This window comes from Opisthocomus hoazin, chromosome 8 (assembly GCF_030867145.1).
Source record: "Opisthocomus hoazin isolate bOpiHoa1 chromosome 8, bOpiHoa1.hap1, whole genome shotgun sequence".
In the NCBI taxonomy this organism is placed as follows: Eukaryota; Metazoa; Chordata; class Aves; order Opisthocomiformes; family Opisthocomidae; genus Opisthocomus; species Opisthocomus hoazin.
The window spans coordinates 34,003,899-34,028,681 of record NC_134421.1 but is presented as its reverse complement, the minus strand read 5'-3'; the positions used below and the strand labels follow the sequence as shown (position 1 = coordinate 34,028,681).

Here is a 24,783-nt window from a genome sequence, read left to right as displayed (position 1 = left end):
AGTTAGAATCTGAATTTATATTCAAAAGGGTCTCATATCATGTTAGTTAGCCACAATGTAAAGTGGGTATCTCCAATTCAGGCAGTTTGGCTACACCTGCTGCAGATCTTTTCTGTAGCATTATAAATAAAATACTCAGGCAGGGTCTTGCCATAAGATGTCTCCTTTTCTGTTTACGACCTTGAAATAGTGGGGAAGTCAGCTCTTGTAACTACACGAGCTTATTACTCACCCTTCAAGTAAAACTTTTTAATTATACTTGTCGTGAATTATCAAGCATAAGAAAATAATTATGCATGTTGATGACATAGCATGTGCTGTGTTAGTGACAAACTAGTGACAAACAGGACACAAGCTGCGCAGCACTGCCTGTCAGAAAGTATCCCCCCGTCTCCCTAAGCAAGCACAGACAGCGTGCTTCACCTACTCGCAGCCTCCCCTTACTTGAGATTAGTCTGTCTGAAAAACAAGATAAGATTGTCCTTGAAGACTGATAAAAATTCTAGACAGGAACTGTTTGGTTTTTTTTTTTAATCCTTAGCAGTTGATGAATTGCTAAGGGAAGACATTATTCCAAGAACCCCAATTTAATCTCAGAGTTGTTGGTCACAAGATGTTTGTTGGTTGTGTAGTGGAAAAAGAGTCCTAGTTACCAGTTTGGTGAGTGCTGGAGTGTAGAAAATTTAGACCTAATTTAAAAAGCACTTTAATTGGCACACAGCCTTAGCAAAATGGTAATGTGCGCTTAAGACAAGGCTCAATAATGTGATATATTTTGGGGAGAACTACATAAACGCTTTGCTTTGCTTCAGTTCCATAAAATGCATTTTGTATAGGAATTAAATCAGGACAAGACTGACCACCGATAATACCGCTGCTCAGTGTTACATCAACTGAACGTAGCTTTTTGGTTCCATCCTCCTGCATTTTTGTGGAGATGTAATTTTCTCTTAATGATGAAGCTAGCTAAGGATCTCAGGAATTGGGGTGCTGGGTGGAAGCAAGCAGATATCTGACTTTGCCGGTGGCAGGACATTCCACTTAAACCAGATTTCTGTTTGCCTTGAAACTCTGGTGCTAACAGGAGGTGAGCACACTGTGCAAAATTCTGGCAGCTTCGCTGCCCCTTGCTAGACCTTGAGCTTTATGCTCCAGAGGGGTAACAATCTTGCCTTGAAATCCGTCATCACACAAATAAGTAGATTTAAACCCTTGCTGGAATTTTTACAAGGTGACATGGTTGCTGAGAATCTATGCTTGGCCAACGGACAAGTCCAGGCAGTTATCCCCTGCTTGTTTGGACAAGTTAGTTGTCATGGAAAATTAGCATTACGCTCACTCTGCTCCAGTGTATCTTTAAACACTATCTGTAGCACATGTTCTCTAACAAATCTTTTCACTATTCAAATATAATTTTCAAATGTCACCACGGGCAAAGAAAAAACCCGAGAATTAGAAAAAGGAGTCAGACTGAAAACTAAGCAGTTCTAGCCGAAGTGCAGCAATCAGTACCTACCAAAATAACACAGTTCCCAATACTCTACTCTTAAAAGATACTTAGAATTATAGAACGGGAGATGACAGGAATATAGGAGGGTACGACAGCATCCAATTCCCTCTGGATGTAAAGCTTTCTCCCCGTTACCTCTCCTAAACACCAGTGAAAAAACAACACAAAAGGCACAAGTGGGCACTGCAATCAAACTAGTATCCAGTGGTGTCGTTACCTATCAGCCAGGCAACCCACGCTTTTATTATTGCGTCTCTGAATTTATGCGGACTATAAGCAAGACTCTCTGCCTTTATTAACCTTGAAATAAATTGACATAATGAAGTTATCTATCACTAACACACGCTGCAGCTGGAGTTATGGCAGAACAAGGTTGCCGTCAGAAGCCTTCAGGCCGTTCATCCCCAGACAAGGTCTGATGTCTCAGAACTGGTGCTGGGGTCCAGCCGGGGTCCAGGGGGCTTCCGGCAGTGGGGGCTGCTCGGCCTGGCCCCACACGGGCAGGGCTGCGCCTGCGAACGGCTGGGTGCGTGTCTGAGGGGCGGTCGAGAGATGCTCGGCGGGGTCTGTAAATTTTCAGCAGAAGTGAGGAGCTGTAGGGAACATTCGCGCTGTTTCAGGCTCGCCGTTAGCAACGGGCCCTGCTCTCCCCGCTCCGTCTCCTCAGCGCTTCACGTCCACAAGCCACAACGTGTTCTGTTGGCCACGACCCGACGGTGGTCGCGGCGTGGCCGCAGACAGCGCCCGGAGGGGACAGAAAGGCCGATGGACAAGAAGAGGACGCGACACCGACAGGGAGAGAGACCGCCGCCAGCGGAGCACGGCCTCAGCCTCCTGCCCGCCGCAGCCCCTCGGCGCAGGCCCGGCCTCGGCCCGTCCGCCCCCCAGCCCGGGCACCGCGTCCCCGCAGGGCCGGCCCCGCCGCTCCATCCCGCAAGGCCGCGGGGGCGGGCGGGCGGGGCGCCGCCTCAGGCCCGCGCGGGCGCGGCCGTTGCCCCGCTGCCCGCGCGCGGCGCGGCCGTTGCCCCGCGCGCGTTAGGGGGCGCTGGGGAGACCCGCGGGCCGCGCGGCGTGGCGGCCAAAATGGCGGCGGCGGGCGCGGAGGTCGCCGCGGCGCGGTAGGGCCTCCCCCCCACCCCGGTCCTCCGGCCGCCGCGGGCCGGGCAGCGGAGCGGGCGCAGCTGGCGGTGCGTGGGGGTCCGGCTCGCTGGGGGGCGGGGGCCGAGGGGCCGCTCGGGGCTCGCTCGGGCGCTGGGGGAGGGGCGGCTGCAGCGCGGCCGGGCCGCTCGCTCCGGGCGCGGCGCTGAGGGGAGCGGGGGAGGGGGGCGCGGAGACGGGGCTGTTTCTCCACGCCGTCCCCCCATCCCCCCCCTGTTTCTGGCGGCCGCGGTGAGTCAGCGCCGGCCCCCGCCCGGCCCGGGTGACTCGGCAGCGCCGCCGCGCCGGGTCATGCTCGGGCATGTCGGGCCGCCGCCGGCGCAGGAGCTAAGCCCCGGCTTGCCTCCTCTTGGCAGCGCTATATAAGGCCCGGCCCGGCCCGGCTCGGCCCAGGTACCCGCCGGCGGAGCTCGGCGTGTGGGCTGGGCGCGGGCACCGAGGGGAGTGGGCACCCACCCCGGGACCTCTGCGGCGGGGGGAAGCCCGGGTTGTGTCGCTGCGGTACGCGTTTTGAGGCTGTTCTCCGCTTCGTTGCAGGCAAATGTGCAATACCAAGATGTCCTCCCTTACGGACGCCTCTCCTGTCACCGCTTCGGAGCAAGAGGCGCTGGTCAGTAGCTCTGCTGGACGTGCGAGTTTTCCGTGGGGTGTTTTTTTTTTTGCAGAGTTTTTGTTTGCTAATTCAGAAGGGCCGCTTTGCACAGCGAGTGGCGATGGCTGGAGAAAAGCCAGGAAATCCGGTGAAGATGGGCTCGCTTTGATCCTGTCCTTGTGAAGAAAGCATTTCTCATTCGTGGTTGAGAGTTGAGGGGATGATGGTTTAGGTCTAGACCGTGCTTCCTGGAGACCTTTGGTGGTCAGGTTGCTTTCTTTTCATGAAAAGAATCTTAAGGTCCGATTTGACCGTGGTAAGTATTTTGTGGTGGAAATTGTTAACAGTTCGTATCTGAAGAGTTGTGGAAGATCTCTGTTGTGCAGAATGTACACTGTGAAATCCTCTTGTCGTTGCAACTGAAAGCTTTTGAATTCAGCACTTTCTCCTTTATTGGAATTCATAAGCAAGTTGTAGTAAGCGTCCTCGTTTGTGTTTATGGCTGTGCATATCCAGACTTGCCAGGATACAGTGACAGTTAGGCTGTCCTGTTTTTCTGCATAGTTTTCCTGAGGATGGAAGCCTGTGTGTTGTACCCGAGATGTGAGTGAAAAATGACGCGTGTGCAGTGACAGTTGAACTGGATTACTTTTTGTAGAAGGGTAGTGCTTAAAAGTGTCGACTGATGGCAGAACTTCAGAAGAAGTGAAGTAACAGCAGACTGTTCAAAGTTGATTTTTGTTCGTTTCTTCTTCCTTTTTTAAGTCATTGTAATGTGACGCTACCGTCTGCTGTCAGATCTGCGTGGCAGAAGAACTTCATACTTGCAGGAGTCAGGGAGAGAGGGCGGGGGAGTAAAAGGATCTGAACCCATGGGTCTAGTTGTGGATTCAGAGATGTGAAACTGTGTGTTTGCCTTCCTATGCTTAGCTGTCCTTAGTAGTTTAAGAAGTTACTGTTTGCTTCCTTTGTGAAACTGTAATGTGTACCGCATGCTCTAAATAATTCAGCCCTTAGGAAGGGGTGGATAGACATCCAAGTTGTCCACAAGCTTGTTTATTATTTTCATTACATGTGATTCTTGCAACTAATCTCTTGATAATGCACTAGAACTTAACGTTGGTTTTAGCAGATACTTGGAATGTAGGGAAGCTCCCCCCTCCCTCCCATTAAGCGTTTATTCCTCGTCTGATGATATTTTATTCCCACTTTCCCACAAAATGTTTCGCTTCTGTAATATTTTTTCTTATTTTAGGTAATATATTAGGATAGCTGAATGTTAGCCTGTTCTTAGAATGGTTATGCTATTGTTAAAGCGGCAATACTAGAATTCACTGTGCTGGGAATCGTCAGTGGCTCCACAGGCGTTTCCTTTGCAGTTGTGGCAGCCCCTGCAGCTTGTTCCCATCTCCTGTGCTGGTACTGGCACAGCTGTTTGTGGAGCAGTGCAGTGAATGGAAGCAGGACACTGCTCTGGCCGGAAGGGGGGAAAAGAAAAAAAAAAAAAAAGGGAGGAACGTGGTTTGTTTGTTGGTTGGTTTTTAACTTTTGCCTTCTCTACCTCAGAAATTGTCGTAGACTGGCTGCAGGTATGACTGCTGGCACAGGGGGTAGGTAGGAGGCCATTGCAGAGGCGGGAGTGATTGAAATACGATGGCAAGGACAGGGCGTGCTTATCGCAGCTAAGAAAAGTCTTCAGAGGTAAAGCAGCCCAGCTGGCAGGTGCAAACTGCGGCCGCAGAAACTGTCACGGGAAGAGACAGGGAAAGAGGCAGATCAGCGTTCTGCTCTGTAACTTGCACTCTGGACCTGACAGACAGTCACAAAGGTCTGTTTGCCTTCGTCCCTCCCCTTTGGGAGTCACTGTAGCGACTAAAGGAGTGAAGCTGAGTTCCCCAGGACCCAGCCTTGTACTTGGAACTTCCAAATGAGCCCTGCAGCTCAAATCGAGGAATCTGTATGTACCGATCAAAGACTGGGGGTTTAGCGAAGCTGTGCAGTTTATGTATGTTTAGTATGTATGCAGTTTATGTTGAGTTTAGTATGGTTTGGTTTGTGTTATTTTCTTTAAAGTTTAACTTTGCAAAGTAAAAAAATTTGATGTGGATAGGTTTTAATGTAGCTGTGTGTTTGTATATCAGATTTAACGCAGGAGGAGGAAGCCAACCTGTATAAATAGTGTTTTGTTTGGTGCATGATTGGTGCATGCTGTTTTTCTTCTTCACCACACAGGTTAAACCAAAGCCACTGTTGCTGAAGTTGTTAAAGTTAGCTGGTGCAGAAAAGGACACTTTTACTATGAAGGAGGTGAGAGCTTTTAATCATTAAAGGTAGATTACAGTGAATACAGATAGACTGTTCTTTTGTTTTGGGTGGACTGGGGGGCAGTGTAGTTCACAGCTTACCTGGAAGATACTGAGACAAGGTATTGTTTTTATTCTCCTGCTGCCTTGTTAGGTGGTGTTCAGCAAGTTTCTCAAAATCTGAACAAAATTATCTGGTGGTCAGTAGAACAGCAGGGTACTCTGGGACTGATAGGTAAAAATCACAGCTCAAAGAGTTTTAGGCAAGCAAAGTGAGAAGAGCAAATCTCAGTGAGTTTAATGTGTTTTCTCTGAAACTTGAAACAACAGATCCTTGGTATTTAATATCTCTGTATGTCATTTATTTTACAGGTAATATTCTATCTTGGACAATATATTATGTCTAAACAATTGTATGATGAAAAACAGCAACATATTGTACACTGTGCAAATGATCTCCTGGGGGATTTATTTGGAGTAGCAAGCTTTTCAGTAAAAGAACACAGGTAAAACAGGATTCTTTTCTGAGAGTCTGGTTGTGGAATAATGGAGAACATAATGCGTATGGCCTTTTTAAACCCTTTGCATCTTCAGAGTTGGTAAGCTCTGTTTTATAATTACATGTAGCTAACTTGCAACATCTCTTTCTTTATCCCCATCGAAGGAGACTATATTCAATGATTTCCAGAAATCTGATAGCAATCAATCAACAAGGTAAGCTAGTTTGGGAGGACCTTTTCTTTTGGGATATAGTAATAGGAGAAAGAGAACTTACGTGAATGCATCTTGCATGTAGTGATCAGATAACATCGATCTCTCCATAATTAGCTATTTGGCTTTACACACTACCGTCCAGAGTGATCACAAATAGTAAATCAGAGCAAACACTCTGTGTTTTGGGGGAGAAAAAAAATCTGAACAGCATTTGGGTAATTTTGTCAGACTGGAACCAGAACAAGCACAATCGGAGCCCACAAATAGGGCTAAATTTAAAAAGTAGTCATTTGCTTGTTTTTCTTATAGATAAAGCTCTCAACAACATAAAGTTTTAATATCAAAAATCAGCTTCTTGAACTTACCAGCAGTGAAGTCAGGGCAAATGCTTTTTATTCTTTCTATTAGTGTTCTGTTTTAATTTTCAAAACTGAATGCGGTGTACATTTAGAACTGGTCACCCTCAGCTACGCTGAGTCCTCTTTTAAAAGGTCAGTGTACTTAAAAAAGTAGCTTTGTGATAACTTTGTGGATAGCCATTCCATAAATGGAGAATTGTTACATACAGTCACCTTTCCTGCAATGTAAAATTGCTCAATATAGCTGTAATTTTTGACTAATAAAAGGATGAGTTAAACAATGGAAGCCGTTTTGTAAATTGACTGCTGAATCCGTATTAAGATGTCCTTTGTTTCTGATTTTTTTCTGAAGGCAAATGTTCATCTGCTGAAGATGGGGAACTTGCTCTCTTTTATTGTCCCTTATTGTTATGCTTGAAAACTTAAAGGATCTCAAATTCTTTTATTGAAAGATAATTTATTAATTCAGGGTCTGTCTGGTAGTAAACCTATATAATTCACAAGTTATTTTTTTCTTCTGTTTATTGTCTTTTTAATTTGGTGTTCCCGTAAGATTGTAGTCTCTTGACTGGGTAACGAACTCTGTTTGTGAAACAAGATGATAGCTGGTAAAATATACTTTAGAGAGGAAGAAGTGTAAAATATTTACTGCCTGTATTCTTTCATATCTGCAGAATCCCAGCTAATGCACAGCCTTCATTTGAAGGCATTTATAATAAAATTCTGAGCTACTTTGTTACCGACATTTCTTCTTCTTCCCCACTTCACTAATGCATCAGGGAAAGTGTTGCACACACCTGAACAGCAAAGGGATGGGGTTGTTTTTTCTGTTGTTGTAAAATGTCTGGCTTTGAAGTTCTGTTTAGAAGTTACTTTGTAAATGCTGTGTGCAGTTAACTTCCCTCCCTTGCTTTGTTCCACTGATGTTTTTGAGCCTGAAATTGATGACTTTTGCTGTGCTGTATTACGGTTTTTGTTCTGGTTTGGTTTCAGACTCCGGGGTTGCTGACACACCTGAGGAGGATGCCAGATTTCAGCTTGAAGAAGAAAATGTTCTTAAGGTGATTTTTTGATTTTTTTTTTATTTTTTTTTTTAAATAAATGTTCCGAGATGTGAATTTGATTCAGTTTTGCATGATAGTGTCAATGGTTTAGGTGCGAATAGTTGATTCTAGCCTTTTACCTCATATTCATGCTCAGACTTACTCAGTGTTTCTTTTAACCAGGAATCTATGCAAGAGTTAGAAGAGAAGCAGGCTTCATCAAATGTGACTTCCCGACCAACTGCATCCTCTAGGAGGAGAACACACAGTGAATCTGGTATGTGCAGATTTATGATGCAGAGTTTTCAGTAGTGTGGCCACTTAGGAAGGAAAAAAAAGTACATTCTGTTGCCTTACTGACTTTGAAAGGTGCTGACAAATACTATTCATGTTTCTCTGCTTGTCTAAACCAAAATGTTCCATCTGGAAGAAAGACACGATTACTTGCATTGCTCCAGTGTCATGTTGCAGTTTGGGTCTCTAGAACTGTTAGTAAGGTGATGGAATAACTTGCTCCACAGATCTGTTAAACTTGTTCACATCAGCAGGACTTAATCAGTTGCGCTATCTTCATGATGAGAACACTTTTGTTTATAACAGACTGATGTAGTCAAATTCATTTCAGTTCCCTCTGTAGACAGCCACAAAATTTTACACGTTGTTTGATCTGTGAAACCAGTTTTCATTGGATTTCAGTTGGTGGCAGACATCAAAGGTCTGGTAGTACTATGGGATGATTTTGGGTGTGTTTAGGTACCTGACCATTCATGAAGCTCTATTTAAAATATCTGGTGATTTAAGGATCACATTTGTCTCCTCTTTCTCTTTGTGGTTATTCAGTAATCACTGGCAAATATGTTTTCAAAATGTGGAATGTTTCTTCCAGTAATTGACGAATAACAAGCTGGTTGGCATAAAGCTGAATAAGTTTCTCAATGGAAGTGTTCTCTACAGTTCTGCTTAAATACTGTTCTGTGGAATTGCTTACATTAGTTTGTTCCATCACTCGCTTCTGTCACCTCATGACTTGGTGGTTGTAATTACCTGGGCAGCGATAGCCTTCTGTCGCTGCATAGAACTTCTTTTTGTCAGTTGCTCTGGAATGGTTTTCAGTTCCTCAGCTTTTGTGTAGTATTTTTTTTTTTTTGTGTTCATCGTAGGCCACTGTTATATTAGTCAGTCCAAAAACTGTGCTGTGTTGCTGAGCGGTTTGCACTAAATTAAAAGAACGTTTTAATGTTGTAACAAAAACTGATGAAAGGATGGAAAGTCTCAGTTAAGCATCATAACCTGTAATATTTAGGCATGACCCAGAACACATAAGGTCCTGTGTTGTGCTTACTTATTGTAGGTTTGATTATTAACTGTTGTCTTTGCATCCGTTTATTAGTTTGTTACAACCTTAAATGTTCTTTTAATATAGTGTTTTTATATACACTTTTTTTCTAATTTATAGGAAATCTTCCTTTTAAACCACTATTCTTGTTAAATTGGGATGGTAGCGGCTCCTTTGGAGCCGCTCATATAGTGTATAGAAACCTTGTGGTGATAACAGTATCAGTACAGCATGGAGCCATGACAACTAAATGAGGACAACGATGGACAGGAGCAACCCTTGGGCCTGGGGGCACCAAATTTGGTGGGGCTCTCAGGGCGGAAAAAGAAAAGAGAGGGGCTGAGCCAAGAAGCACCAAGGGAAAGTAAGAGAAGTCTCAAAGTATGTACAAGTGTTTTGTTCTCTTTTCTTATACAATGAAAGATTCAAGACTTGAAGACTTGTGGATTGTCAGGGTGTGTTTTGCAAGGCAAGGGAGAAGCTGGGCAATAGCGGGTGGGTGCAGAAGGCACCTGTAGGGGGGCAGCAGGCTCGTTCTGAGGTCTGTTGAACCAAGTTGTCAGGCCTCTTGGGCAGTTGTCACTCCGCTGTGCTTAACATACTGACTTTGCGACCTCTTTTTTAATAAAATAATTTCTTACCAAACACTCTAAAAGTCAGTGGAGCTGAATTTTGACTTGCCTACCCCTAAAAAGCTGTCACCCTACTCTTTATGCCACTGTAGGTGGTTGTTTCAAAACATCATGTATTTAAAAAGCATTGTCTTTTTGCCTTCAAACCAAGCGTATTTAATAAGCACAGCTTAAAGAAGTGCTTTCAGAGCTGATTTTCACATGGTATGCCTTTTTAAGATTTTCTGGCTAGTGTGTGCTGGAAGTCACAACGGTTTGTTGCAAAAATCCTGCGAAGTAAATAGTTACATATAGTGCAACTATTAACCGATAAGTTTGTTGAGGTATCTGAAACTTGAACCTGAATCTTGCCTAGCATGAGGTCCTTGCACTGATGTGACATGGGGGCTGGTTGCTCTGTGTCCCTGCAAATTCTGGGATGGACTGAGCAGCCCTCTGAAAGTGTCTTTCTGTCTACTGACTGTAGAGGGAGCTAGGACAATTAAGGTCCCAACTATATTCCTTAAAACTAGAAAGGATTTAGTGTGTCATGTGTGGAGTAAAAATGCTTCCGCTTCCAAATTTGGAATTTTCCTGCATGTGGAGACTGCCATTTACAAGCTGTACTGATGGGATAAGTGGGGAAAGACAGCCCCTGAAATACTGGTTTCGGGAATGTTTCACACTTTCCGTATTTCTCAGTGTTACTGTGTCTTTTTTAAGTAAGTTTTTGGTGCCTTTACTTTTTTCCCTTGTAAAATAATTATTTGTTCTAAAATTCTCATATAAGTAAATTATGTTTTAAACTTCTGTTAAGAATATTCAAAACTGAACATTGTATAGATGTTTTTGGAGTAATAAAAATATTTGAATGTGCCCAGAAGAAAATTCTTCAGATGATCTGCATAGCGACAGAAGAAAACGACACAAGTCTGACAGCATTTCGTTGACGTTTGATGAAAGTCTCTCATGGTGTGTAGTCAGTGGTCTGTGCCGTGAAAGAAGCAATAGCAGCGATTCGACAGATTCTCTTTCCATTCCTGTAAGTCAAAATATGTATTTTGGGGGTACAGATTTTTGCAGATACCACAAGTACCGATGTACATCTTAAAATGTCATGTGCTTAGTTAAGGGCAGCAGTGCCTGCAGTGGTGTCTGAGAAGAGAAAAGGGGCTGAGAGTAAAGTTGGTGTGTGGGTGGAGTGGTGTCTTTCATAGATCTGCTGACAAGCTGAAGTGAATTTTTTTAAAGTGCTATCTCTGAATATTCTGTAAAAAACAGATTCTTACTGCTTGGGACAGTATTGAAAAAATACCAGATGTATTTTGTGTTTTAAAACAAGCATTTCTTAGAAAGCTAAGGGAAGAAAAACAGTCAGAGACATTCCATAATTCAGAATAGTTGGTACTTCTGGGCGTCTGATAGTTGCAGTACAGCTTCGGTAACTTTCCGGAGTCGTGCCCTGGTGATACGCTGTATTCGTGTATTCGTTTTTTATTGTTGCTTTCAGCGAACACTGAAGCAAATTATCTGTCATTAGGTTAAGTCATGAAGGCCTAGACTAACAGTTATGTGCTGTATTCTGAATTGACAGCACTAATACTGTATAAAATAGCAAGAGTGAAGATAGTTGTTTAGCCACTGTCTCAAATTAAGGTTAACCAAGTTTGTGAGAATAGAGAATGTGATGACATGCAGCCAAAAGACAGCAACTTCTTGCATCTCTTCTTTCACCTTTTAGGAGAGCCTTTGTAGAAGAGCTGCAGTCAACCTACAGCCTCTTTTTACAGAGCTGACAAAAGGCTTTCAGATGTAACCTTATTTTTACCTACCTATAATTTGTTTGTCTTGTAAAAGATGTTCTGTCTAATAGCAGCTGATCTCATTTCTTCCATAGCTAATTAAATCAAGTAGTTTGGTTCTGTCTTACAAGCTATCTTAACAGTAATGGGTATGGATGAGGAGTAGTGATATTGAATTTCTTTCTGTTTTTTACAGGATCTCGATGCCAGTTCATTAAGCGAAAACTCAGATTGGTTTGACCACAGTTCTGTTTCAGACCAGTTCAGTGTAGAGTTTGAAGTTGAGTCTATTTATTCAGAAGATTATAGCCATAATGAAGAAGGGCAGGAGCTCACAGATGAAGATGATGAGGTAGATATTTGTTTCGTTTGTTTTGTTGTTTGGTTTTTTTTTTTTTGACTGGGGACAGTGAAAGGGGGAAGGAAACCTACAGGAATACTTCATGTTGAGATTCCAACAAGAAGAAGTAACTCTTCAGGTTTATTTCAGGACTGCGTGTGCTATGTGACAAACCGCACCCAGTTGTTAACTAAATCGAATGACATGCCTGTGCAGTTGGGTCACCAGTACACACCCAGCAGGCAGTAACCGTAACGGTGCTAAGGCTTCCTGTGGGCTCTGAAACAGCCTCTCAGCAGTCTGCAAAAGTCTGTTTAACTTCACACAGTAGCTGTTGGAGTCTGACAGCATGTCTACTTGAGTCTACTCCTACATTTTTAATTACAGAAGTATGTGTTGAGCTTTGACAACACTCTTAATAGTGAATGAAAACTTACATGGTAATTCTTTGCAAAGGGATATATCTGAATCATTTGCCTTCATGAATATAAATGTTTCATAGAGATGCTAAAATGCAATTTTAGAAATTTTCACTAGGAGGCAAGAGGACAGTAAAGTTGTGATTACCATCATTTTCAAGAGTTCTAGATATCTGGAATGTCAGGAATGAAGTGGGATATTATTTTTTCTCTGGGTTGGTTTTCTGTTACTTCAAAGAGGTGAATCAGCTCGTGGCAAGATTGGTGAAGTACCACAGGCAGAATTTGCCAGGGATGTGCATGGTTGTGGTACTTGAAGGGCTGTGTGGGACTGAGTATACTGGTGTACACGGGGTTACAGTGCTGTGGAGCTGTGCCCTGAGGAGCTGTGCCTTGAGGTAAGACGGTGATTTGGAGGAAGAGGGGATCAGGATACGGAGATATGCCCCTGCCCCCAGCAGCAGAGTTGAGAATTCCAGCATGGTTGAGGTTGGAAGGGGCCTCTGGAGGTCATCTTCCCCCCCCCCCGCCCCTCTACCCAGGCTCAAGCAGAGCTGGTTGCCCAGGGCTGCGTCCACACAACGACTTTTGAACATCTCCAAGGATGGAGACTCCACAGTGCCAGTGCTCGGTCACCATCACAGTAAAAAAGTGTCACCTGATGTTCAGACAGAACCTGCTGTGTTTTAATTTGTGCCGGTTGCCTCTTGTCGTGTCACTGGACACCAGTGAAAGAGCCTGGCTCTGTCTGCTTTACGCCCCCCCCTTCAGGTATTTATATAAATTGATAAGATCCCCCATGAGCTTTCTCTTCTCAAGGCTGAACAGTCCCTGCTCTCTCAGCCTTTCCTTATGCGAGAGCTCTTCCAGTCTCCTAATCCTGGTGGCACTCCGCTGGACTCTCTCCAGTAGCTCCGTATCTCGCAGAGCTGGACACAGCGGTCCAGGTGTGGCCTCACCAGCACTGAGCGGAGGGGAAGGGTCGCCTCTGTTCCAGAAAGCGGCGCCTGCTGTCTGTGTAGTCTACGTTGTTCTTCAGGCTGCGTGTTCCAAGTGAGAACAGAATTCTTTTCCCCAAAACCAGTCATCAGAGTTTGTGGAGTTGGTTGCTGACATAAATTAACGTATATGCACTACTTATTACATTTGTTCAAGTCTTATCAGAAAGTCTGCCAGATTCCCAGTCTATCAGATTTTTAATTGATTGCCAAAAACCGGTTACATCAATACTTTCTTTTTATTTTAAACCAGGTGTATCAGCTGACTATTTACCAGGATGAAGACAGTGATGCTGATTCATTTGATGAAGATCCAGAGATTTCTCTAGCTGTGAGTAAAACTTGACCGGCAAAGTATCATAAATTGGGTGGACTGACAGAGTAGACCAAGGAATAGAGATTAATTCTGTTGTTACCAGTGATCTGTTTGTTTTTGATTTTTTTTTTTTAATTGACTTTTTTTTGTATGCTTGAAGATTCTGAGACAATATTTTAATTACTGAAGGTGTGGCTATTAAGGAACCTTGATATTTAAAAAAATATGTAAAAATTAGTAAGCTTCCTAATACATTAAAAAAAATACAAAGTTACAGTTTCACTGCCTTAGTGGAAGGAAGTTATTTGGAGCCTAAATCTGACTTTTTGCACAAAATGCAAAAAAAATCCCACCAAACCTTAGTCATGTATACTTAAAAATCTCTTCATATAAATCATAATACCTGGTTTTATTGTCCAACCTGATTAAAGTAATCTGTAACATACAGATGTGAAGGCAAACCTGTTTTCACAACAGCACTGTAAAATTAATATATTTTGAGGCTTTTTTGAAATTCTGTGAGACCATTCTTGAGGTGTGGGAATAAATTCAGGGGTCTGAGGCAAAGTATGTAGACATATGTGAAAAAACCACACCCCATAATTAAAAAGCAGTGTATCTTTTTATTTATACTTGCTTTTCACAGTTGAAGCTTGAACAAAGCTGTTGTCCAAAACTGTCTGAAATCTTGCGGTCCCTTGACGGTCTGTGGGACAGAGGGACCTTACCAAGTGTGTAAAACACGGGGCTAGGCAGCATCTGAAAACAGAGCACTGCTTATGTCTGGGAAGAGACGTCTGTACTACAGTTTTTTAGGAATTAAAATTTGTCTCCTAAGCTTTTGATGTCACTGATGTTATTCAGGATTCAAACAAAAAAAGCGCTTTGAGTATTACTAAATGAAGTTTTGGGTTGGTTTTTGGTTTTAGTCCTCCAGTGGCTGCGTTATTTCTAAGAGGGGTCTTTCTTCTTAAAAACTAAGTGTAATTTTAATGAGATAGTGGCTTATTTTCAGTGTGGCGTGTGGGGTAACCTCTGAGACGGAGATGCAGTCTTTGGTTTTGTTTTGTTTTAAATGAAACGGCCGATGTTGTCTGCTCTGTAACAGCTCGCTGTGCCAGAGTGCCCTCACCCGGCCGTGTCGCGTCCCAGCAGCGTAGCGTCCTCCCGGGGAAATGTCCCTTCCGTTTCAGAAGGCTGTTGTTGAAAATAATGGGAATGGTGACAGAATGGTTTATAATAACCATAATTAGAAAGAAGTTTTTCATGAGGTTCTCTGAGGACTTTTGTGGTCTGGTTTCTTCAGCTTTGTATAAGAAATAGTAAATCATTATTGTTCTACCTCGATTTTTATTTCACAAATCTACTGCAGAAAGAAGGAAGATCAGAGTCTTTTTAAAAGCAAGACTGTGTTAATCTAGAACCGTAAAATGAGGCTAAACACTGAATGGAATTTTTAGATTATAAACAAGTCAGTAGCTCAAGATAATTATTTTTTGGCAGTAATAAATTGTTTATAATCTCTGAATACTTCAGTTGTAAGCATTCCAAGTAGCTTAAGCTGTTCTAACCTTTAATTCACTAAAGGATTATTGGAAGTGTCCTGAATGTAGCGAAATGAATCCTCCGCTTCCGCGGCACTGCCACCGATGCTGGGCCCTTCGTGAGGACTGGCTTCCGGATGAAAAGAGTGATAAACTGGTAAAGAGCAAGCTAGAAAGTTCCTTCCCCCTAGAGTCTGAAGAAGGTTTTGATGTTCCTGACTGCAAGAAAGTGAAAATGACTGAAGATAAAGAACCAGCTGTAGAGGAGAATGAGGACAAAGCAGTACAAATTTCCGAGTCCCAGGAAAGTGAAGACTATTCTCAGCCCTCGACGTCGAGCAGCGTGTTTTGCAGCAGTCAGGAGGACTATAAGGAACTGGAGAAGAGAGAAATGCAAGACAAAGAGGAAAGCGTGGAATCCGGCCTGCCCGTTACCAGCATAGAGCCCTGCGTCATCTGTCAGAGCAGACCTAAAAATGGCTGCATAGTGCATGGCAAGACAGGACACCTCATGTCGTGTTTCACCTGCGCCAGAAAACTTAAGAAGAGGAACAAACCCTGCCCGGTGTGCAGACAGCCCATACAAATGATTGTGCTAACTTACTTTAGTTAGGTGGATGCTGACTGGAAAGCTGCAAAAGGAGCTTCATATATGAACTGGTTACGAGAGTAAGAACCTATTTTTGTACGTGTATTTTAAATCCCTCTCAATAGAAATAACTAATTCCTGTAAACTACCCGCCTTTCCAAGTGCTTTATGTTCCATACAGGTTAGTGACATTTGTTGTACTGGATTAAATACACACATTAAAAACCCAAATTCAATGATTACGAGAGGAGAGACGTGGTGAAGAGTTCGTTAATGTGAGTTCCTCCTCTTAAGATAGAACATCCTCCAGATTCCAGTATCTGTTGCCTTGGTCAGAACCCTATGAATAACTTAATAAAATAAAGAAATAGCATATTGTCTCCCTCATTCCCAAAACTTAAATTCCTCCAAGTAACCAATTGTGGGGGAGATCTTACTGAAGTGGGGCAAGATGCGCTAGAAAACCATTTAAGGTTTTGGAAATAGAAGAGGGTAGGTGCTGTGTGTCTTTAGGTTTTGTAGTGTGCGTTGTAGACTTCAGGGCTGCGTGCCCCGAGAAGTCACTGGTCCAAGTTCAGTCTGAAAGTTCTCTCTCAAACATCCTGAGAACCTGGCTTTTAAAATGCTTTGTGGGTATTTTAGCAGCGTGAGAAAAGACTTGAGCAGGCACCATAAATGAAGGAGATACTATGCAATACCAGGGCAGGCAATATTAAGAGGACGAACCTGTTCTTTTTCTGCACTTGCAGCAGTATAGCATGCAGCTTGATCACGACATAGCAAGGGGAAAAAAAGTCCACCTCCATCTGCAGAAACAAATAACCTGTGTAGTTCACATTGACGTTCTTTAAATTCAGTGCTCTTTCCAGCTTAACCCTGTTTGTATCGCGAGAATTCTGAAAAGGTGTTGCAAGCTGTTTGGCCAACTCAAAACTGGTCTCATCGGACCTGTCCGTCGCTGCTTTTGGCTCTTGTCTCCTCACTGCACTTTGTCAAAAACTGCATGGAACTTACTAGTTCTTTTATTAAGGAGCCTACGGACTGGCTCAGTTCCGTGGTGCGTTCAGAATAGGTAATGTGAGTATATTTTTGGAAGCTAAGGTATCTTCAGGGTGTAGTGGGATTACTCACCTGAGCTGTTTTTCAGATGGAGAGTTTCTTTCCCAGTGGGTTGTATTTATTCCTGTGGAAAACCAGATTACAAGAGGAATGGTATGTTTTTAGCAACTTCTAATTTTACCGGTAGTTGCGGATCATCTGCTCAATAAGGAATGGCAAGGAAGGAGTTTCGGCGTCAGGAGTGCCGAGAACGGAGACGTAGCCTAAATGCAGGAGTTGGGCCGTGTTACCGCCCTGCAGGCCAAGGTGACACAGCTGGCTTCGCACCACCAGGACAGCGCTGCTGGCACCGGGAGTTTCACTGCTGTGATTACCTTCTGTCAGAGCTGAAATGCGTCCTCGTTCTGGCACAAAGAGTCTGCAGGCACCTGGGATACAAGGAAGAACCTAGGAAAAGGGGACAGAGCTGTGCGGGAGAGACTCGGGAAACCCTTGGCTGTTACCTGCCTGCAGAGAAGTGCCTTCGTGGGTAAAGACTGAGTTGCCAGCAGCAGTCGTGTTTTGTTTGTACATTACACCACAGTGTAATGTCTCCGTCCCAGGAGAGCAGCTGCTCTTGCCTTGTTCCTGCTGGGACAAACCGTGCCGTCCCACTCTTGGCATTCTCTCTGCTCACCTCCATGATCTCCCTATTTAAAAAAAAATAATTCAGCTCTCAAAAAGGCGGGCGGGGTCAGAGCGATGATCCTCGCTGTTCCCAGTCACTCAGCTGGGGCACTTCTCTGCAGAAACAATTTCAGCTCCCAGGAATGCTTTCTGCTTTGGCAAAAGACAGAGCGAGAGCGTACAGCACAGTGAATTCTCCCTTTTATGACCTGAAACCGTCCTTCCCTCGCCTGTCCTCTGTTGGGGAGAAGAGCCCTGGAAATCCCCTCCGCTACCTACAGCCCCGAGGAAAGGGGCGATCTGATCTCTGTGTCTATGGCCAGACTGCTCTGCCGGAGTGGATCTTTGTTTTGAATGACATTTTCTGGCTTAATGCTATTCTTAATAACTTCTGGTGATCTGTTTGGTTCCCCCCCGGCAGCGCATGCCGTACAGATGAGGGAGTGATGAGCACTGGTGTCTGTTCCAGTTCCTGCAGGAGATGCCTGGGGCCTGGGCTGTGTGCGGACGTGGTGCTGCGGCCCTGGCGGGGACGGGACTTCGGTCCCGAAGGCTGAAATCCTCGGGTCGTGCTGGCTGAGCGGCGGCCGGCCTGGTGTTTATCGCCAGTTTGTTCCAGCCTTGGGCAGCGGCACAGAAGTGGACGATTGTTCCTGCTTGGTGAGGTCTTGTGAGATCCTTATTTAGTATCGTACACATTTTAATCTTTAATTTATTGCAGTTTGTAAATATTCTTGTGCTTACAGTTAGCTTTTTGAGCTTTAATTTATTGAATTAGTCTGTTGGTACATGTGTAGATACATAAATATGTGTACTTAGTAAATCAAGGTCACAGGAAAAGTACTTAAGAAATTGTAGCATTAAAATAAAGAGAAGTATTCAGATTCTATTCAGGGTAAGAGGGGCATAGGAATGTTTATGGCTTTGTTTTAATTTTTCCTGCCCTTAAAACAACTTCTGTGCTGAACCTGAACAGCGTTTATTAAATAGAGGTGGAGGCTGGTGCAACGTTAGCAGAGCGAACATATTTTGATGGTGTTTGCTTTCCTTTGGAATGCCTTTGCACCTCCGAGTGCAGCCGGGAAGCTGGCCGAGGGCTGCGTTGTGCTGCTGGCGTCGGAGGTGATGGTCTGGAAGGCACAGTGAGGTGGCGGGAGGTTTCAAGGCTCGTTTGCAACGGGTGGTAATTGCTTTCGCCTTTGAACGTGTGTGCAGGGGAACTAAAGGGATGGCCAGATGCTGGCAAAATGTGGCAGTAAATAATTTTTAATAATTGTCTTAGTCTGTTCCTTTGTGCACCTAAGGTATGCGATAGTTGTGCACAAATGCTACAGGAACTCACATTTGTTCTTTTTTATAAAGTACAGTAAACCCACTTTTTGATTAAATACAGCCTTTTCACTGTGTAGCTATTTATTAGTATTGAAATTCAGCTCTTGACCCAAGGAGACGAAGTGCACAGTGAAGTACTCAAGGCAGATGGCAGAACCACTTTGTTGCGGTGCCTGACACTTCCCAAAAAGGCTGGAAGCGCTGAATGTTAAAATGTGTGAGAAGCTGCAATAGTGCCTCTTCACGTAACATTTGTTAGTTGTGGAGTCTGTGGCTTTTGTCCTTTGAAAAACTTGCGCAGCTGGAACAGAAGTAGCTGGACTGCTGGTTGTTCACGCCGCAAAGATTGCGCTTCCTGTAGAGCAGCACCCGGTGACCGCTGGTCGTTAGCGTTACTAACGAGCGCATGGAAGGAGCGCAGGGGGCTGTGGTGCCGCTTCAGTTGCCAGGCTGGTTGGGAGAGGGTGAAGGGGCTGCAAAACTTCAGCTGATGGAAAGCGTTAGATTTCTCCCAACAGCGGGGTACGATTTTATCCCCAAGTTCTGCTGGCTGTAAATTTGTTGCCCTCTCTGAGAATGTCTGTGTGGGCGTGAAGGCAGATTTTTTTCCCCTGAAAGACTAACAGGAGGGAAAAACAATTCCTCATTCTTACAGAAAGTGTGAACAAGAACATTTGTTTCAGAAAATTCTGTTCTTACAAAAGAGAGATTAGAAAATGATTAGAAGCATAATGAAACCAAATAATCTGAAATTAATAAGTGAGATTAGTACAGGGGTGAAGAACCTCTCTTCCCCATCTTAATCAAGCTGCTGCTGTGTTAGGGCACGGCTTCAGCAGTAAGAGTCTGTGATTTTAAAGCAGTTAAATTATTCAGCGTGCTAACCTGCCAGGCGTACGGTGGGGCGGTGGTTGTCCCAGGCAGGTGGTGCATTCTGTTGTGCGATGCTCAGCCCAACGGGGCGGGCGCTGCTGTGGTGCTTCCCTTGGGGAAGGAGCGCTGTTGCCCAGGCGCAGGGGATGGGAACGGGTGGAAGGCAGCGTCCATACCTGCTCGCAGCCCTGCTCCTGTGCTCCTTGGCTTTGAGCGTTGGCAGGGTCACCCATGCGCTTCACAAAGCACGTGACGTGGCGTGGTTGTGCTCTTGGTGCGTGGCCCCTGCACTGCTGTACGTCCGGCTCCAGCCGCCCATGCATCACTGCAGCATCGGCGCTGGCAGCTGGCAGGCGCGTGCCTGCTCCGGGGTGATTACCTGCCCGACCAGCCGAGCTTTTCCAGCTCATCTGTACCTCAAAGCCTTGAGTCACTTGTCCTGTAAAGGTTGCACAAGCAACGTAGAGCGAAAAACCCAAAGACCCCCCTGGAAACCTGGGCTTACGTATCTTCTAACAATGGATTGCACTTACCGAATGTGAAAAATCGTTGCTTTTCACTAGTGTGTGCTTTGATTTAGCACAGGTGCACTGAAAGCTTCACCTGAATGCCCCTCTGTAGTGTGTGTGTGTGTGTATATATATATGTTCTACATGTAAAATTTGTTGGCGATACTTAAAAAAGTATTGTCTCCCCTTTGAGTAGATGTTGCTTGAACTTAACAGCCCGCCTTGCAAAGGACAGTTCTTGGTTTTGAGCTCAATTAATGGCCGCCAACGCAAGGATTACGTAACACCTAAAATACCAAATCGCTTTTCCAGAAGCGGAGTCTGTCTTTGTTTGCTGGCTCCCCGCAGCTGGAAGGCCACTTACACAGGCTGGGCTGGAGTGAATTTAAGTAACCATGCAGTTCTGCCACTGCTTCTAGCTGGTCACACTTTCAAGACCTTGTCGTGGTGGTGTGTACCTTCTCGATACCCCGACAGAACCCAGGTACCCACTCGGATTGCACAGCACGGAGATCCATTTATCAGGAGAATTTTCTTGTGTATTGTGTTTGTCTTTTGATTTTCAGTTTTTCCTTTTCTGAGGAAACTAAATAGTATGTTCCATTTAAAAGCTTTAAATAAAGATTGTTTATATACTCCTTGGTTATCTCTTTTTTTTTTTTTTCTTGCCAACGAGTTGGTTAGAAGTTCTGTTGCTTGGTGCTCGCACAGATTTTCAGTTCTGTGAACTGGCGGGCTGGTTCTTCCTGCCCTCCCTCAGCTGCTGGCCCACAGGCTTCTCCCCATCCCATGCTCGGGAGGATTCTGAACGCAGGTGGTCTCTGGCCCTTCTTGCTGTGCCAGAGGAGGGATCAGTGGATAACCATTGACTCCTCTGACCGGTACACAATCCACAGCAGCTCAGGGGGCAGAAAAGGCACAACATGGATATGGTGAAAACATTCAAAAACCAGTATCTTGCCCAGGCAGCCCTCATCTTCCTCTGGCACGCAGAGCATGGCAGGTGCCTGGGCTCCACAGCCCCACTGGCAGGGCTCAGTGCAGCAGGCAGGAGCACGGGCTCTGTAAAGCTGTTTGGAAAGGCATCAAAAGATTAACTGCTTCAGAGGGCCCTGACGATGGCTTGCGTGCAGCACAGCCCGGCCGTCGCTGACAGCGGCTGCTCCTTGCACCTGCCGTGTGGTAACAGGGCTGGGAAACAAGCTAAGGCCAGTGCTAAAGCTATTCGGGCGTAAAAGTCCTGAGCTGTATGCAGTTGCATGCCCTGCCCAATTCAGTAAAAAAAGGGATGACAATGGCAAAAAGCTGCCGGTGACTGTCTTGGGGACACCATTGGCAGGGACCTCGGGTGCTCCCTGTTGCCTGACAGCGCAGATGACCATCCAGCGGCGGTGCCGCAGCCCCTCGGCGCACGCCTACGCTTCCTTTCCATCGCCTTCTCCTGCCACATCTCTGCGTTACTGGTCTCTACCTCACGTCAGCCCTGAGCGGTCTCATCTGTCCAGGTAAGAAAGCGCAAACGTCACAATGCCATTCCTCACGTGTAGCAGTGGCTTTATTACGAGAAATTAAGCTAATTGCTTACAGTTGTGTGGCCTGTGAGCTGTTGGTTCCAGGAGGAACCTGAGCTTGTGTGGAACATTTGCTTTACAATCCTACACTTCTTTGAACTCAGGCAAATTCTTCAGAATGTATTTGTGCTTTCTGCGTCAAAACTCTACGGTTGTCTCCACAGGCCGTACAGTATTTCTTTAGAGTAAAATATTTATGTAGAAAAATACAATAGTCTGTTATAATTGAAGTAAATCATTTGATTGTCGAGCCAGTATTTTACAAAAATACAATAAACATGATTGTAAATCTGAGAATTTTGTTTATAAAAACATATATTCTTTTGCATGTACAATTCCTTGCCTGAAAAGCCACGTTTGTGCAGGAAGATTTGGCCTCGCCGTCTCAGGTCGTTCCTGACTTTATTTGAAAATCACAAGCATAACGGTCATGAAAACCAAGATGTGCAGAGTTGGTTTTACTGCAGCTGAGGCCTGTTCGAGCTCCTGGTAGAGGGGAGTTTTGGGACATGAACCAGCTCTTGATCCGATGGAGACTTCTGAGAAGGAGAAGTCGTATTTCAAAGCACTGAAGTTACCAGTATTGTCAGGTATTTCCAGCATCTTCAGCATCGATTTAAACCCTGGTACAGTAGCCTAGGAGCAAAGAGGAAAGCTTTCTTATTTGGGCTGGAATGTTGAGTTCGGCTGTGAAATAATCATTATCTAATGTGCTTATTTACACTTTCAGGGTTTAGGAAAAAGTGTTCTAAACAGAAGTTTGAGAACACAGAATGAGAAAAGAGTAAAGTTCTCACAGTACAGCAGTAAGACCAACACCTCCCAAAACTGAGCCAGAAACAGTAGCAGAGTGTTTGTTTATAGTGGAGGGGAGGGCACCACACACTGTGCAGGAGAGGGAACCCACAAGCCGGTGGCTGGCGGGACGCAGAGCCCACGCGGCATCGATGGCGTCTCGCGCCGGCTCCTGCCCCCTCCCCAGGGAAGCCCCTTCCACCCCGGGATGTAGCTGTCACCGATGGCGGTGTCAACCCACAGCTGCCGGGTCTCAGCCTCCACCTCTCACCCTCCTCGAGCTCTGCGGTTTGTTTCGGACGCCTCAAGCCGCTGTGACCATGGTCCAGACACTCGTCCCAGCCCCACCAGTGCTTATCTCCAGACATCCTGGGGACTCGTGATCCTACTGTACCAAACATCAGACTTTCTGCTAACTCGTGTTTTAAGACACTGTTTTCTTTTAAATCTGCTAAAGGCTCTTTACAGCTGCTGTATATAACTTGAGCAAGTTCAGCTCATTTGTCTGCAAGGACGCAGCCTCGCCACGCTCAGGAACTCAACGCAGTTCCACACAATAACGTAGTAAGGCCGCACGCTTACATTGATCACATACGTCCCGGGCAACAGGAGAAGAAAGTACTCCCCTTGCTCATTTGTTCTGTAGGGGCAGATGTGACGCCTTCCTTCGGCTTCCACAATGGCATTGGGAATAGGATTCCCGTTCTGATCAGTAACTTGACCCTTGACACCTATGACAAATGGAGAGGAGAGAAGGATCACAACCCGTAGCTGTGGCGAGGCGCCTCCTCCGAGAGAGCCGGGCTGGTTGGTGCTGGATGCACTCAAAGGCCATTTCACTGACTGGAAGCACAGCTAATAATACCACTGGTCACTTCCAGCTTACTGAGGGGATTTAAAATAAATAATAGAAAATCCTTTGTTGTTGTTAATAGTTTACCCTCACATTAAGTTAGAAAGCAGCATTGTACTCTCTGCTTTGAAACCTCATTTGCTGAAAGCATCGTATCTACTTACTGGATGTGTCTTTTACTGAAGGGCTTCAATCTTCAGGACTGGTTTGGGGGGGCTTTAGCCTTTTTTCTTTTTGTTTATTTTAAAATAAGTCAGCCTCTTATCTAGTGCTTCCCAGTGGCAGAATACCAACAGTGTCTGCTTATGAAGTAGTTTAGTTTCCCTAACTTCTCACACACCGCCTTCAAGGCAGCACTGGCATTAAGTGAACATAGAACAGGAGTCAGACATTCCTGGCAACAAAGTGCAAGATAAGCCACGGATTTGCGCAACCCATTCAAGTCACTGTGAAGTACCGCTGCTTCACAAAGCAGCAGCTCCCTTCCAGCTGTGCAGTCAGGATCACACCAAGAGAAGCCTTACAAAAATGCAAAATCCAAGCAGCAAAGACCCGTGAAACACTGTACACATGCACACACACGTACATTTAGAGGCCTCTGAGATACAGGACCACGCAGGCTGCCCCAGGAGGGGGTGTGGTAAGATGGCCCCCGGCGCGCTGGCGGCCCCTCACAGGGCAGCAGTGGTGCCCATCGCCCCACGGCTGGCACACCGCCAGCTCTCCTCCCTCACCCACCCCTGCCCTTGCAGCACTTGCTGTTCAGAAGCCGTCGCTCCCACCTTCACGCCAGAGCTCCTCACCTGTGAGCTCTGACACCGACCCAGGCTGCCGAAGGGCTCCCCCGGCCCCCCGGCCTGGCCTCAGCTTGAGCTCCCCTCGCTGTTTGCACACCCACCTAGATGCACTTGTTTCATGTATTCGATCAGAGCAGCTTTGTTGTCATTCCAGAACTGTTCCAGCTGGTCTGCTTTGGGATATTTACAGCACGACAGCTCCAGTGTAATTTCAAAGCATTGTCCCCAGATATAGTTGTAATCTTGCATTCCACCTTAAAAGTGAAATAAAACAAACTGTTCAGCTGCAAAGAAGGACCAAGTTCAAGCTAAAAGAAAATCAGGAGAGTTAAAATGTTGGTACTTGCATCACACCTGTAAGAGAAGTAAATCAGTTAAATTATTGCTTAGTGCCACACTTGTATTTACTGCCTCCTGTGGAAATCAACCTCATTAGTTACAGCAGAGTGTTGTTTTCTCAAGCACAGCGGCGTTTCAGGAATGATGACTGTTACGGCTGAGGAAGGGTGGGTCGCTGACTTAAATTTGTTCAAGTGCTCCCGACTAAACAGGGGCAGATGAATTCACAGGCTGGCACAGAGTCTGCCACTGCCAAAGCCATCCTAAGAGCCTTTTAAGGCTTGAAATTCAGACTGTGAAAGCAACGCACAGTGCCACAGTACACAGGACCCACGTGCTGTTTGGCTACACATAA

At 45.3% G+C, this 24,783-nt stretch overlaps 2 protein-coding genes across 10 annotated transcripts in view; one reads left to right on the top strand and one right to left on the bottom strand.

The window, feature by feature from the left end:
* Positions 1 to 2,584: 2,584 nt before the first annotated feature.
* MDM2 (MDM2 proto-oncogene) lies at positions 2,585 to 20,711 on the top strand. 4 transcript variants are annotated; one of them, XM_075429437.1, is made up of 11 exons: positions 2,585 to 2,697; positions 3,206 to 3,278; positions 5,493 to 5,567; positions 5,936 to 6,069; positions 6,228 to 6,277; positions 7,630 to 7,697; positions 7,863 to 7,956; positions 10,511 to 10,668; positions 11,625 to 11,780; positions 13,439 to 13,516; positions 15,089 to 20,711. In XM_075429437.1, the coding sequence occupies exons 2-11, from the start codon at positions 3,210 to 3,212 to the stop codon at positions 15,656 to 15,658; spliced, it is 1,452 nt and encodes a 483-aa protein (XP_075285552.1). In that variant the 5' UTR covers positions 2,585 to 2,697; positions 3,206 to 3,209; the 3' UTR covers positions 15,659 to 20,711. The 4 variants fall into 4 exon arrangements, with proteins under 4 accessions (XP_075285552.1, XP_075285550.1, XP_075285551.1 ...); XM_075429435.1 differs by having other exon boundaries at positions 10,508 to 10,668; XM_075429436.1 differs by lacking the exon at positions 2,585 to 2,697 and adding an exon at positions 2,958 to 3,061 and having other exon boundaries at positions 10,508 to 10,668.
* Positions 20,712 to 21,606: 895 nt separating this feature from the next.
* CPM (carboxypeptidase M) overlaps positions 21,607 to 24,783 on the bottom strand; it is a 34,457-nt gene continuing 31,280 nt past the window's right edge. For 5 of the 6 annotated variants that reach the window (XM_075429440.1, XM_075429441.1, XM_075429443.1 and 2 more), the window contains 3 exons: positions 24,191 to 24,343; positions 23,022 to 23,170; positions 21,607 to 22,280 (listed from right to left, as the gene is read on the bottom strand). In XM_075429440.1, the coding sequence (XP_075285555.1) occupies positions 22,047 to 22,280; positions 23,022 to 23,170; positions 24,191 to 24,343 (536 nt within the window). In that variant the 3' untranslated portion in view covers positions 21,607 to 22,046. Of the gene's footprint in view, positions 22,281 to 23,021; positions 23,171 to 24,095; positions 24,344 to 24,783 lie in introns of those variants that run through there. The other variant, XR_012764954.1, reaches the window with a different exon arrangement.

Excerpts from the sequence above, each read along its gene's own strand:
- MDM2 (XM_075429435.1), top strand. The coding sequence starts at position 3,210 with ATGTGCAATACCAAGATGTCCTCCCTTACGGACGCCTCTCCTGTCACC. Across the intron at positions 6,070-6,227 it reads TTTTCAGTAAAAGAACACAG|GAGACTATATTCAATGATTT; the intron begins GTAAAACAGGAT and ends TCCCCATCGAAG. Across the intron at positions 7,698-7,862 it reads AAGAAGAAAATGTTCTTAAG|GAATCTATGCAAGAGTTAGA; the intron begins GTGATTTTTTGA and ends TCTTTTAACCAG.